Source organism: Anser cygnoides, chromosome 3 (genome assembly GCF_040182565.1).
Source record: "Anser cygnoides isolate HZ-2024a breed goose chromosome 3, Taihu_goose_T2T_genome, whole genome shotgun sequence".
Taxonomy (NCBI): domain Eukaryota; kingdom Metazoa; phylum Chordata; class Aves; order Anseriformes; family Anatidae; genus Anser; species Anser cygnoides.
The window spans coordinates 10,030,690-10,046,018 of NC_089875.1; the positions used below are offsets into that span (position 1 = coordinate 10,030,690).

The window sequence follows — 15,329 nt, forward strand, 5'->3', positions numbered from 1 at the left end:
GGCAGGTGGCGAACGGGGCCCCGGAGCGGCGCCCCCACGGAAACAGCGCGCAGAAAGCCCCGCGCAGCCGGGCGGCGCGGGCGCGGTTGGGCCGGCAAGCGGACCAAGAGCCCCGGCAGCTTCCTGACCGGCTCCCTGTGCCCGCGGGGCGTTGGGCTTGCAAACGCGCCTCACCCAGCGGCACCGCCTCCGGCCCGTCTGGGAAGATAGCGAAGCAGCCTTAGGTGCCTCAAACTGAGGGTTGGAGGCCAGCACCACACGCTTAGGACGCGCCCGAGAATTCAAGAAACAGCAAATGGTAACGCATAGCAGCACTATCACCCGCTTTACAGCTGTATCTGCACCGAGGCGGTATTGTGCAGAAGTGATGCCACGATGTGGGTTCCTTATGGTTCTTATGGGTTCCTAGGTTCACTTCTTCCTAGGTGATGCATGCTTTTGTGAAATCTCAGACTGACTGATGTGTGGGGAAAAGTTGCGGTGTATTGCAGAGTTTATTCTCTATCATGTTTCATGTTTTGTAGCCTAAATACTATGCTTTGTGCTCAGAGGTGGAGTAGGTCTAGAAATTATTTTTTATTTAAAGATAATTCAGCTTCTGATTGTGTCTTAAAAACAAAATTGTAAAATTATGTAGTCTTTTTGTGTATTTTTTTGTTTCTTTTTAGGACAGAAGAGGAGGTAGAGGATTAAATCTGCATGGAAGTGTTTCAAGTCTTTTTTTTTTTTTTTGTGGGTTTGCATGGTTCCTGTGATGGGTTCTGTCTGTATTGAGGTTCCTAACTCGAGCGGTTTGAAATGCCAAGATTTCTTCCTCAGGGGTTGCTGCTCTAAGGCTCTGCTTTGTAGTTTATTCAGGGTGTTCCTGGCCCTGTGTTGAAAGCTACCTCTGCTGCAATCTGTGTACGTCTTGTACTGACAACCACTTTCTTTTCTCCTTGTCGTCTTCCCCTTCCTACCACAGACCTAATCTAACAAAAGGATGGATTTCACGGAGGCTTATTCTGATCGGTGTTCCACTGTGGGACTCGCAGCAAGAGAAGGAAACGTTAAAATGCTGAGAAAACTGATTAAACAGGGGTACAGTCTTGATGTCCCAGATAACAGGGGGTGGATGCCAATCCACGAAGCAGCAGCTCACAATTCCAGTGAATGTCTGAGGCTGCTAATTGATGCAGGTAAGGAAAAAAATACATGAAATAGTTCAAATTGCTACTAAACTCCCCTGTGAAATAAAATAAAAAGTAGGTTTCTATTATTGTGTTCTTTTGTAAATTTGTTTCGTAGATATTGACTAGATATGGTAAAGTGGCCATGTTGTAGCCTGTGAATGACAACTGGTTTTACTTTATCTTTTCAGTCCAAGGTAGGTATATGCTTTGGGCCAGCAATAACTAATGCTGCTGTTTGAAGGAGTCCAACAGCATGTTCATGGACATGCTGCAGGCCTCACATCTCCAATAACTCAGTTATTTTAAGTTATTTTAAATTATTTTAAGAACCGTGTTTTGCAATTTATTGCAATTTATTGTTATAATCTGTAGCTCCATCTGACAACTACATAAATTCAAAGACGTTTGAAGGAATGGGTGCACTGCACCTTTCTGCACGCTGTGGGTCTTTGGAAAGCGTCGGTGTTCTTCTAGAAGCTGGAGTCGATGCTGATGAAGTTACCACTGAGGCAACCACCGCACTCTTCCTAGGTGATGCATGCTTTTGTGAAATCTTAGACTGACGGATATGTGGGGAGAAGTTGTGGTATATTCCAGAGTTTATTCTCTATCATGTTTCCTATTTTTGTAACCTAAATACTATGCTTTGCGCTCAGAGGTGGGGTAGGTCTAGGAATTGCTTTCAGCTTCAAAGCTGAATGCGCTGCCCCTTCTTTCCCTCCTTCACTCTCCATTTATTTGACTTACCTGATCTGAGGAGATAATGTTAACGATGAAGATCTTACTGTTCAGAAAGAGGCAGTAGTTCTTCAAATCTTCCTGAAGGCTTTATGCTTTTGATCTCCAATTCATGGATGCTTCATGCGTATTACCACTAAGATACTAATTAGACAAATAAGTTATTATTCTTATGTCTGTCTTTCTAATGTACATAAACCAGAACTGGAAGGGATATTTACACCTTTTGTATTGATTGGCAAGTTATTTTTTTTTACCGAGCTAAGGAAAATAGTAAGTTCTACACCATGTTTAACTAAATATAAATTCAGTTTCATGTTCATACACCTCAAACAGTATGTGAATGATGTTAAAATACAGTAGGGTTTGCTGTGGTGGCTATGGGGCATTATGGTGGTAAACAAGGCTTGTGCAGAATGAGAGTAATTTTTTCTAAGCACATCACTTGTCTAATAAATAAAGTTCCAGGCATATTAACTTCTTGTAATAGGACATGTAAAATTGCTAAAACAATTTCTCTGATTTTCATTTGGTAGTTCAACAACTAACGTTCCTTAGTTTAATATCTTCTATAGTTTTTGTTTACATCTTTAAATGCTTAAGACTTCTGTAGTGAATCCTCAGAGTACAAATTATCGAATTAAATATGCTTCTTGTTTTACACACACTATGACTGCCACATTAACTTTTATCTACAAGTCTATTGGCACTTTATTTTTAAACAACTAAATAGGTTATTTATTTAAAAGAATCTGTAGCAGGCAGCACTTGTGGGGAAATCTTCGTTAAAGGCACACTGGATAGAGGTGATTAACAGTATGTCTAAGTGCTTACATAGATGAGACTGTACCAAGGAACAGTCCTGGGGTTGTGTAGCCAAGGGATTTTCAAAACAGAAAAAGTTCATGGCCAGGTATCCAGAGTGTGGAATAGGGCTATGGCACAGTTCAGTGTTGGACACTGAGTACTGCAAGCCAGAGGCACCCATTTTGCAAGCATGTGCATGAATATTTGAAAAATAGTGATGATTCACACGTGATTTATCACCATATCAAGCACTCACTGGTACACAAGAATTGTGTTTTGGCAGAATTGGTGGTGGGAGAAATACAAGGATGAGTCAGGATACTGAAGGGAGGCTTTGTCTACGAATATACTTGTGTAAACTAAACGTACAATTTATAAATGAATTTTATATAGACGTTAAACCACAGTTTTAAACTTTTCTATAACAAGTTTGAGTTTGGAGGAAGTTGTTGGAACATAGCAGTGGGCTTCCTAAGTTCAGGAGGCCACTGCAGCTGTCTCAGTTAGCTTCCAGCTGCAGAATTGTCTCAGATTCACAGGAGAGAAACTTGCTTTTGTTGTCCATATTGGTGCAATGGGGGTGGGATTTTAACACATCTAACTAGACATTTTGCGACTGAATTTCCATTCTGCATCTGTGTTTTGCAGTTTAAATGTAAAAGGCAAGTAAGCAAATACAAGTATAAAAGAATTAGGATTACTGTGTCAGGAACTTAGTGTTGAGAGCATCTGAGATTTTCAATGAGTTCTTTAACTTAATAAGTTTTTTTTTGTTTGTTTTACTCTTTTATTTGAAGCTGTTGAAAACGGACATGTAGAGGTTGTAAAGCTTCTGCTCCAACATGGAGCAAATGTTGAAGGACCTCATTCCTGGTCTGGGTGGAATTCTTTGCACCAAGCTGCTTTTCAGGTAACCTGTAAGTGTATCATACCATTGCCGTGTAACTGGTGTATTCTGAGTGGTAGTTCGTGTATTTTTTTGCCGTTTTATCAGATGATTTTTTTCCTAACCTACCCTAACAGTCATGTACATGCAATGTACAGAAGAGTGTATCTGATATGATATGATGAAACTACGTGACATGTTGATGTTGGGAAGCAATAATTATTTAACTATTACAAATATTGCATGCACTTACAAGCTCACTGACTGTATCTGTTACAAGATTTTTTTGAGAAAGAATTCTGTTTAGTATTTCCCGATCACTGAGATATAAGACATGTTTCTAGCATGGAAATATATTAGCTCAATTGTTCTATAAACTAATTTAATTTCCATTTGTATTTATTAAGTAAATGAACAAATGTGAAAAAATAAATCATTTAATTTTTTCCAACATTAATTTTCCAGTATATCTCTAGAATATATTGCATTTTTTCTGATTTCTGTTTAGAATGGGGGGGGGAGCAGATTATGTCAATTCCACGTCTGTTGTTGTTGTTAAGAATAAAAATATTTATTTCAGGGATACACTGAGATAATTAAAATACTCCTGGAGAAAGGGGCAAGCATCGAGTGTAAGGACGATTTTGGAATTACACCTTTGTTTGTTGCTGCTCAGTATGGAAAGCTGGAGAGCTTAAGAGTGCTTGTATACCATGGTAATTGCAGTCTTTTGTTTGGCTTTATTGTTTTTAAGCTTGCATCAGCCTGTCATCAGATACAATTTTAGTTCCACTTTTACACTTCATAACTTCACATTTAAATAATGTAATATAGTTGTAGTTACAGTTAGGTATGCAAAACTACCTTAATTACTTAAAAGCTTATTTAGGAATTTGATGTTGTTTTCATCAAGTGATAGTAGGAAATAATAAAACTATGAAAAAAAAAAAGTAAGGATCATCAGGGTTTTCAAAAAACCTTCAATAGCACTACATTAGCACTGTTTTGATGACATCTGGTCATAAAGTGTCAGCAGTAGTTTCATCCAGATAGCAAACAACTTTCATGTGTCTAAGTGCATGTGTAACCCAAATTAAGTGAATAACTTGTTTGTTTTGTGTTGAGTAATCTCAAGTGTTGAATTTATGTCAGGCGCAGACATCAACTGTCAGGCCAAAGACAGAGCCACTCCGCTACTGATTGCTGCGCAGGAGGGCCATGCCAAGTGTGTGGAGCTTTTACTGTCAAAAGGGGCAGATCCAAACCTCTACTGCAACGAGGATAACTGGCAGTTACCTATTCACGCAGCAGCTGAAATGGGCCATAAAAAGTAGGTGATGAAAAATACGTTCAGACAAAGCATTCTGGTATTAAAAGCTTAATCAACAAAGAGGATATTCAGCTCTAAAAGGAAGATAAATGAGTTCTCAAGCTGATTTGTAGTTTAGAATTTCTCAACCTTTTCATATTTTAAATGTCTGTTAGTCCCAGTGAAGTGATCAACTGTTTTGAAGTCACCTTCTAATCGGGGTCTGATCCATAACTGAGTAACTCTTTAGAAGGGTTTCCACAGTCCTCAATCAGATACTAATTCAGTTAGTGGCCATGCTATTTGTGCATTTTAAAACGTAAAGAACAGTAGCATATGATTCATTTATGACTTTAACAGCTCTTAATTAGAATTACAGTTGTGTCTGTGAAGTAGCAGAAGTAATTTTATGCAAATAATGAATTAGCTGAACCAGGAAGAAACTGAAAGCCACAAAACAGTTCCTTTAGTCCTTCTTATTCTAGCTTTGCTCAATTCCGATGAAATAAGTCACTTTTGCAGCTGAAAATCAAGAGTGGAAAGAAGTTCCTGGAATAACGGGCCATTGTGGAAAAGCATTTGTCAGGAACCCCGTGGCTGCACATGCGTGACAGCACTTGTACTAACGATGATGCTAACTGCAGGTCTCGCAGTAGGTACTTGATCGTAACTGTTGACAGCAGAGGTTCATGAACTGAGCTGTCATTGAACTTTGGGTGTCAATTTGATGCCTCTTCTCAAACTGATGAGGAGGGCAGACTGTGCTCAAATACTGAGCTGCTTTTTCTTCATTTTATCAGAAGCAGAAGATGGGTTGGCAAAAATGTCAACGCTAGGAATGTCTTCAAATCAAATGCTGCATTCATAGCTGTCGCAGCACTACGTAACTGGCAGTCTGAGCAGCATCAATAAATTCTCGTAGCAAAGGAACTGGTGTTTACCCTGTAATTCTCATTAGCTGGGAAGGATGTGGAGGGTGAAATAGACTGATTTTTCTGCTTCAGTATCTCAGTGAGTGTTGTCTAACAGAAGGAAATACTCATTTTATTTGCAACTTGCATATTGAGTTCACTTCCAGACTTTGTAGGAGTCTAGTTTTAAATGTGCACCAGAGGTACTCTATTGTTGTAAAAAGGATTGTTGGAAAATAGGAAATAAGTCTCTCATTTGAATTAAAATGTATGTATTGGTAGCCTCTTTCGAATAATGGAATACAAGATTTTAGAGGCACTTGAGTCTGTATGTGGCAGTGCAGTTTTTTCAGCCCATCATAAGTGTAAATCCATGCAGAAGCATACTGTTACGAGTCTCTGTATGAAATGACAATGGTTCTTCTTCAAAGCAAACTAAGCAGTGAAAAAACAGGTAGGGTTTTTTTCTTGAGTTGTAATGACCATATGAAAAATAACCATACATTTGAAATGTAATCATTGCATAAGGTCACGCAATTAAATAGTGTTTTTTAAATATTTGCAGTATACTAGAGATGCTAATACCAATTACTGACCGGATTTGTGACAAAGAAAAAGGCAAAGTGAGCCCTGTGTACTCAGCAGTATATGGAGGTAATAAAGAATGTTTGGAAATGTTACTTAAAGAAGGCTACAGTCCAGATGCTCAGGAGTGCCTTAGCTTCGACTGCAGATCACCCTTGTGTATGGTTTTCCAAAAAAAGTAAGTATAACTCTTCTATTTTGAAATTATTCATAACTCTGCTGGTCTTTTATTTAACTATTTTTTTAAATGTGTGGGGTTTCCCTGCCCTTTTTCTTCAACTCGTGAGCTGGCAGAATCAAACCGTAAGTACAAGGATGGTATGTGGGGTTGTTGTTGAAGGCTCCTAGGGGAAGCTTTGCTCTTTGAAGAGAACTCCTGTAGAACATAATTGCACTTTTGTGCTTTATTTATTTAAATTTATTTTATGTGCTTTATTTTTTTAAAAAGCCTCCTTTTTTAAAGAGGCTTTATTGACACACCTCTGTCTTCTGGGAACATGACTTGATGCTGTAATTCAATACAGAGGACTCTTAATTAGCTAAATGCTTTTTGGTAAAGATGAATTACTGGAAAATATGTATTTTCTGTATGCCAGTCTTGTGCGTAAGACTAGCAGAATTAATAAGCTCAACATTATAGCTGTAAGGAGGACTTGAAAATGGAATGATAAATAATTCGAGATCATGACCCATTTCTTTCTATATCTGGTAGATAGTGCACACCCCTGGTATTCAACAGGAAATAAAATAATGCTTACTTCATAATGCAAAGGCTGTCAGAGTAGAGGAAAAATAGTAAGGTATAAGAGCCTTACTGCTCTGTATGCGTACCGTATGTCTGTGAGCTGTTCTTAATGAACTTCTTGTTGATTTTTTCCTTTAGTAATGAATCTGCTTCTTCATTTTTCTGTGGGAAATTAATTTGTGGAAGAGTGGGCTATTATTCTAAGATATCCAGATGTTGCTGTCCCCAAGTTCGCCTTCTCCTTCTCCCAGAGTGATTCAGTGTATAAAATGCATGAGGGACTAAATGCTGACACAGCTCAAAGCAAGATCGAGAATCAAATCTGGGTCACTTCCTGGCAGTGCTGAGCTTTGCACAGAGCTCTAATGTTTTAGATTCTAATTGAGAACAACTACCTGATACTGCTTTATGCCTTAGGGCAATGGAGAAATTTTAATGTGGTAGAGAATCCATTTGAAAACAACTTTTTAAAAATTCAGTTCATTGCTGTCTACCGTCTAATATTTTGCCGGAATTCAAGTTAGTTGGCCCTTTGTAGATAGTCCTCCTCAGGAACATTAACCTGAAGTAATGTTACGTGCCCAGTGTGCTTCATTAAAGAAAGTATCTTCACAGAGACTTTGAAATTTTCTTAAAACTCAGATTCTAACAGAGCGTTTCACGTTCATGGATCAAAATTAGTTGCTTGTGCTGTTATTCAAATTCGTGAACCTCTGGTAGTTTTGAATTTTGTTCACTGGGGGGGGTGGGGGGCATTAAAATGTATTAAACTGCACATTATGCAGTAGATGCAAAAATATAGGGAGATTCTGTGGCTACCTTACATTTGTGACCCATGATTTCAGTTTCTTATTCTTGATTCTTGTTTTCCACGTATGACCTGTTCTGATTTCCTTTATTTAAGGAAGAAAAATCAAAGCATGCAATACTTCAACAGTTCCAAAAACCCATCACCTGCAAACCTTCTTGGCCAAAATACAAAGATAAGAGGAGATGTATCTTGGTGCCCCGACCGCTATAACTAACTGAAGTTTGAACACAGGCGTACAGCCTATTTGAGAAATTACTTTTTGTGAGAAAGCCTGCCCTCATTTAAAATGATGGTCTTGAGGTGATACACCTATTTTCCCTGGATAAAGCTAAAGAACTAGCTTGGCTGAGATTTTGATTGCTGAACACATTTGAATATTTGTGCCTATTATAATTGGTAATAAATTGATTTTACTAACATATTTTTTTATTTTCCCAATACGCTATTTCAGTGGGTTGCAGAGCTTCCTGCAAATAGAGCTGCATGTAAACCCTTAAAATGTGCAGCCATTAGGGTGGTCCCTGAGCTGTGGGGTGCAATCATTTGGTATTTGCATGTAATTGTCTACGTAACGCACATGGCTTTTTGAAGGTGGATGAGCACAGTGCCTTCTGTTTGTAAAGGGCACTTGGCAGATGGGCAGATCGGTGGCGTGGCAATGCCTCTGGCTACAGATACCGATAAATGATGACTTTGGGTGCTTGCTGTTTAACAAAAAGTCCTGCTCTGAAGAGTTGGAAGCTGGAAGAAACCATGGGTTTCTCAGGACAGAACCAACAAATGTGTTAAATATAAGGACCAGGGTCTCCTAAACCAGTTTTGGTTTAAACTGATGCTTTCTATAAACAATTGCAGTCAGCCTGGTGTGATTTTCTTTGGGTTTGTGGGGATTTCTGATAGAGGAAGTATGCTCTCTCACTGGCAACAAGTTAAAAAGTCAGATGCTTTTCTGTGAAAAACTAATGGGATGTCCTGTTCCATGTGTGCTGCTTGTAGGTTTTTTAATTTAATTGGTATTTTTCTGAAATACGGGATCACGCTGCTTGGGATCAATTTGGGATATTGCCTGTGCCATGAAAAGTTCACGTTGTTTCGACACTTCTTGAAGTTGGGCTGTTCACTGCCTTCTGGCGATCAGTTATCAGAGTTCATAAGTTATGCAGTTAAAGCACATGAGGAGTACAAGGAATGGCTGCCCCACCTGCTCTTGGCTGGTTTTAATCCAGTGAATTTGCTGTTCAGGTTCTGGTAAGCAGACAATGTTATCTTGTTTTTTCTTAAATGTTGTATGTTAATCTGTAAAGCTGTTGCCAATGCTGTTTAACACGTGCTTCCAGCTGAGAGCTAGTGATTATCAGTTGTCATGATCAGGAATGGCAAGGGTTAGGGAAGGTCTGAAATAAGATTCATGGATAATGGCTGGATTGAGTAAAACAAATGGCTGTTAGGAAGATGGCAGAATGAAGACTGTTCTATTCCTACCCTAGAGAAAGGCATCTTTTCTTGCTTTTTAAATTCAGTATTTCTTAAAAGCATCCATGTTTTGTTGCAAGTCGAGTTTCTATGTATAATACAGGAATCATAGGAAGAATTTCAAATACTGAGAAAGGTTAGGAGGGATAGGAAACAAGTGGAAGGTGAAGGTGGCCTGAGGTTAGGCGCAAAGGAAAGGGATAGAGCTAGAGCTTGTGTTAAACAAAATATTGTAGCAAAAGTATTCTTCTGTGTATAAGTAACTGCTTCGTGCTGGTTTATATTTAATTAGGCACCGCAAAGTTAAACATGTACATAAAATTATGAAGTATTTGTTACTTCCTTCTGTTTTTTTTTTCCTGTCCATGGAAAAGATGCTTAGATTTGATCAACTTCATACTTCTGACTGGTTAACAAGATGATTTAAGCTCTGTAACGTCATTGCATGCATTACTTAACTGTATGAAAGGAGTACGATTTTAAGATTTACTTAGTTTTTAAATACCAATTTATATTTCAGCTAATGTTACATTGTTATGCTCTCAGTATTTTAAAAAACATTCATTTATGACTTAGTGAGATTCTCTTGTTCATTAGCATCCATGATGTGCTGAGCAGTAGAAGAGCATATGTAAAGCTGGGCATGTCTGCAGTTTTGTATATCATATTTATACACAGGAGACTAAGAGACTGCATAAGTAGAAACACTACAAGATGACAATTCAGGGAGTAAACGTGCATTTATATGATAGGAGATGCTTTTTCTTATTTTGTTATCTACAACTGCTTTTACAAAGTTTACTTTTTTGTTTAAATACCCACTTTTTAAAAATAGTGCATTTTACATCATAATCTACAGAACTGATGTTTTTGTGAGCTTAACTTCAATATTAACTATTCTGTCTTGGAAAGTAACAGGAGGATAATAGAGCAATGATAGGCATAAGGTTGATTAACTGTCCCTGGCTCATTGTGCAAAACATCTGTATAATTATAAACAGGTCAGTCTAGAGCATTGGCATTTTTAATTACCAGCAGGAAAGTGAAGTCACCCTTCTCTTAAAGAAGGCCAAGCAGTCCGACCTCGCTCCTGGGTGCTTTTCAGTAAGTGTATAAAAGTTCAGCCAAATGTGAAATCTCAATGTTGGAAACTGAAATAATAAAAACTAGAAAGGACGTAAAATATTTTTGACGTGACTCTCTCAAAAAAGGAAGTGTATTAAAAATGTTTAGTATTTGTGTGTGTTTACAGCATTTTATATCTCCATTTAGATGAAAATTCAGGATTGTATATATCTAGATAAGAAGCTTTTCTATGAAATTGCGTGACTGTTCATTATGTGTAGTACTAAAAAAGCTGTTTTACCTGCTGTTACTTTAAGCCTCCTTATAAGCTCCATCCAGTTAAACTATTGCTAAAAGTTCTTCCTACATTCTAAAGAAATGAAATGTAGGAGAGTTTGGAACACTTGCAAATTTTGTTGGTTTGTTTAATTTTAAATAAGTAGCTAAATATTTGCTATGTTGGTTTTTTTCCTCAAACATGATGGTAATGCTCCTAATGCCCTGGTGTCTCACCATCTTAACTAGAATTTAGGTGTAAATTGAATAAGAAATAAGTGCAGAGAAGAGTGCTCTCTTTTACCAAGGCATTTGTATTTCAGAACAGGTATTTTTCTCCTGCAGTCTAGCTTACTTCTGAAAAAAAAGTAATGGAGGAAGATAAAATTGTTAGTAAGGAGTCATGCCGTCAGAATTACTTTGAATTTCTATTTAATGGTTTTCTATTTCTGTACTTGGAATATATATTGTTACAGATTTGTTAGAAACAAGAAGCTTTCTGGGTGTTACTTCTATTACTATATTTATGCTATTGTGTAAAGTGATATCTTACGGATTTGCGTTGTGCAGGATTTACTCTGTGAGTGAGGATGTCCTTAATTTCATTCTGGAGTTCACAAACTGGAAGAGACTTCCCCCAGCTGTCGAACGAGACCTTTCAGACTACAAAGAGAAATTCAGCTGGACTCCCAAGAGCCATTTTGGTAAGCAAAACAATTAGGGAAAAATAAGTCTCTGTATATACTGATCTCCAGGATGTAAGCGGGAAACAGCTTTTTGTCCTAACGCATGAATGCAAAGAAGGTCAAATAGTCAGTAGATACTGCTTGTCCAGAAACTGGGCAGCAGAAACAATAGTTACCTAAAACAAGCAAACAAAACATATCTGAATGAATTTTACTCATTTCATTGTTCAATTCATAGATCATGTGTTTGAATTTGGGTTATCTTCTCCACTTCAAATTAACAAGCATGCTATAAAATATGGGCAGTGACTGTAAGTTAGTACTGCATCTTCCTAAAGATCCTCTTCTGGGAAGATTTAAGGGAAGATTATCAGTATTACTTGGTTGCATTTTCTAGACAATATCCCACTGACTTTGCTTTTAAATTTGATTTGTATTTCTAACAAAGTGTCTATCTTGTCTTGGAAGCATTGACAGTAATTAAAATAAAAGCCATCTATATCATCACACTAAATACCTGTAAATCTGGAAGTTCATTATCACTCCTATAATTGAAACAAGGTCAGCCAAAAAGATTCAATAACAGATTGTCCAGTGCTTGATGTGTTCACCTTCCAGAAAAGCAGCTTTAACACGGAACTTGCACTGTGACCTATACATTATGTTACTGAAAAACTGCTCAGATATGTTAGTGACTCGGTTTAAAGCATATTCTTCTTTAAATTGGCTACAATAATTTTGAAAATGTCTAAATTAATATTATTAAATAAGACTTTCTTTGGAATATTTAACGCTAATGAGGATATATTTTTGGAGTTTTAAAAAAAAAAAGGCTTTATTTGGGGAAATTTATTTGGAGTTCTTGTGGTTCCTTTGCTGTTAATAAATGTATTTGTGTTGTAATAGTATTTAATACCCTGTAACCAAATAGTAATATTTGTAACTTAAGTATTACATGTATTATATTTAATGATAATATATTGTTACTATTATTATTATCTATTACAAATAGCAATACTAACCAAACCTGCAGAGAGGAAGAAGGTGGGAAGACAGTTTGTTTTCACTTTTTCATTCTTTCAGCCAAGAGCAGTCAGGGCAAGCAGGCCAGCTGCTGTGCTGAGGCTTTCCCCCTTGAGGAGTATTAAGTATTCTAACTGGGATAAGCTGGTCGTGTGAGCGAGCACAGGAAATCAAAAATGAAGGGTTCACGCTGAAAAATTCAAGAACTGACATTCATACCTCCACCTGAAGGCTTACAAAACGTATAGTCCCATAAAGCTCTGTATTTCAATAGAGAAGGATGAGTATGGCAGGTGCATAAATGATTGCAGTTAATATTATAGCAAAAAAGCTGATTGTAGCAGAGACATGTCCTTCACAGTCAATAATTCTGCCTTGTTACCTGGCTGAGACTGGGGGATTTCAGAGGGATCTATGTAAACTAAGTAGACAAGCAGTGTAATCCCATGGTTCTGTTCACCGTTTGACTTGTTTTGTATTTCTCAGCCTTCATTCCTTCCCTGTCTCACCTGTGTCGTCTTGAGATCCGGTCCATTTTAACAAGCGAACGCCTCCGATCAGACCGGTTCATCCGGGACTTGCCGCTGCCGGCCTGTCTCCAGGACTACCTCCTGTATCTAGATGTACTGCGGGTCAGCGCTGTCCCAGACCAGGAGGATTGCCTGGGGCAGAGAGAGGAGGCAGTTTACTCTGCCACCACCTCCAGCTCTGAAGATGCAGAGAGGAGGGACAGTCTGTAATGCCAGCGCTTGCTGATGGCACTGCCAGCGACGCAAGGCCGTGGCCGCAAGTTTTGTAAAGGCAGTTAGCAGGCACCAGGGAAATACTTCTGTAAGTAAGGTTGCAGAAATAAGTCTTCCCATGCTGCAGTTTTATACTATATTGGGATGTTTGTTACAAGCTCTATGATGTGCTCATTTAAAAAGTCTTCTTGTAGCCTTCTAGGTCTGCAAATATTTTCTGATTTTGAAAGGAAGTGTTTAACTCTTGCGGAGTAAAATTAGCTTGTTCAATGAACAGAGCTTATATAGTAGCTGAAATCTATTTGGTCAGACACTGTTAATAGATACCACATTCTAAGTACAGCATATACAGTACAGTACAAGGAAAACAATGGTGTATTATTGTTAAGTTGTATGTTGGGGAGTAATCTAGCTGAACCAGAGGTAGAAAATTAATGAGAAAGGGTAGGGTTTCCTAAATAAACCCCCCCCCCCCCCCTCCTTCCTTGTTCATCTGTATTCAGCACTTGGAGAGCTGTTGTTCTTTTATCATCATTTTCAGTCATCTTTGAGCACCTCTTCCTATGTCACTTCCCTTGGAACTGTTCATGCCTGTCTCCCCACACTGTTGCTTTTAGTCAATATTGTTGTAGTTACTGAAGAGCAAATCATTGCATATGAACATTAATAAGTTAACATGATCCAAAGTCAAGGGATTTGTTTGTATCTCTTACTCAGTAACTAATACACCAATTTCTTTAAAACTGTTTACAACCTTGATTTAGAGTAATAATTTCTTAAGAATATCCCTTACACCTCAAATATGTTTACAGCTAGCACTGAAGCCTACAAGAGCTGCAGCTATAATTTGGAGAAATAGTTGCAGTTTTCTGCTCAAATTTACTGCAGGATGTAACTTTAACTTTTGTGTTCTTTAGTAACAAACTGAATTATAAATGAGATCCTTTCCTCTAAATAGAATTTCTTGCATAAAATCTGATTAACTTGTAGTGTTTGTTTTTTTTTTTACAAAGCTGTATCAAACTGCACACTTTCATTATTAGAGTACAACACATTTTGCAGCCATTATAAACTAATTTTCTTTGTGTTAGCAACTACTTCGCTTAACAAAGGATATATGAGAAAATAAAAAATACATTGAAGAGTTCTTACCGTTCTTGTGTTATTCTCAGTCTATGCGCCATCCATTCCTGACTCGGAAAGGCGCAGCTATGTCACATCTCCAGCCTTCCAGTTTGGTGAAAATGTCCATGGGAAAGGCCAAGATAGCCTCTCCCTTCTCTTTGAAGGAACTTTCCACTTGAAATACCAGGAAATTCCCACTTGGAATGTGGGGAAAAGGCCCCCCTCCCTTTGGAGGAAATTCCACCCTTTTGAGAAAATTCCTATTTGGATTGCTGGGAATTTCTTCTCTTTGGAGGGAAGTCTCATTAGGAAATGCCAGGAAATTCCTTGGTCATGGCCAAGGAAATTTCCACTGAACACCAGGAAAATCCACCTCCTTTTGAAGGAAATTTCCCTAGGAACTATTAGCTATTTCTCCCTTCTTGTGAAGCCAATTCCCCCTTGGGACACCAGGGAACTACCACCCCCCCCACCCCCCCTCCCCCCCCACCCTTTGGCAGACTTTCCCATGCAAAAATCCCAGATGTCCCCACACATGCACAGTGGATGAAGTTCCCACTTCAGGTAATAGCTGTTTCCCCCAGACTTGGAGGACGTTTCCCCTGCGGAATACTAGGAAACACCCTTTGGCTTTGGAGAAAATCACCATCACAAATGTGAAAAAATTTCCTACACACTTCAGGGGAGAATTTCCCCTTGTAATGCCAGGAACTCCCTCCACTTGCCATGCCCGAAGTGTCCGGTGCTCACCCGCCCCTCCCAGCCCAGCTCCATGGTGTGATGTCTGTGCAAGGGCCGCTGGAGTATGCCCTGGGCAGCAGCTCCCTGGCTGTGCGCCGCTGTCCCAGCTTGTGTCAAGGTACAACAGCAATTACCTTCACCTGGTGCACTGGGTGCCCTCTACACTCAGCAGCTTGTAAAGAACGCTCATTTCCCATATATTGTGGCACCCTGCCTGTGACCTTTGAGCCTGC

At 38.6% G+C, this 15,329-nt stretch overlaps 1 protein-coding gene across 3 annotated transcripts in view; it reads left to right on the forward strand.

Annotated features, from left to right (window-relative positions):
* ASB3 (ankyrin repeat and SOCS box containing 3) overlaps nt 1-14,377 on the forward strand; it is a 32,675-nt gene extending 18,298 nt beyond the window's left edge. For 2 of the 3 annotated variants that reach the window (XM_066995432.1, XM_013191040.3), the window contains 9 exons: nt 965-1,178; nt 1,545-1,703; nt 3,515-3,627; nt 4,184-4,319; nt 4,756-4,933; nt 6,389-6,586; nt 8,961-9,212; nt 11,349-11,482; nt 12,974-14,377. In XM_066995432.1, the coding sequence (XP_066851533.1) occupies nt 983-1,178; nt 1,545-1,703; nt 3,515-3,627; nt 4,184-4,319; nt 4,756-4,933; nt 6,389-6,586; nt 8,961-9,212; nt 11,349-11,482; nt 12,974-13,227 (1,620 nt within the window). In that variant the 5' untranslated portion in view covers nt 965-982 and the 3' untranslated portion in view covers nt 13,228-14,377. Of the gene's footprint in view, nt 1-12; nt 299-964; nt 1,179-1,544; nt 1,704-3,514; nt 3,628-4,183; nt 4,320-4,755; nt 4,934-6,388; nt 6,587-8,960; nt 9,213-11,348; nt 11,483-12,973 lie in introns of those variants that run through there. The other variant, XM_013191042.3, reaches the window with a different exon arrangement.
* Nucleotides 14,378-15,329: the final 952 nt, after the last annotated feature.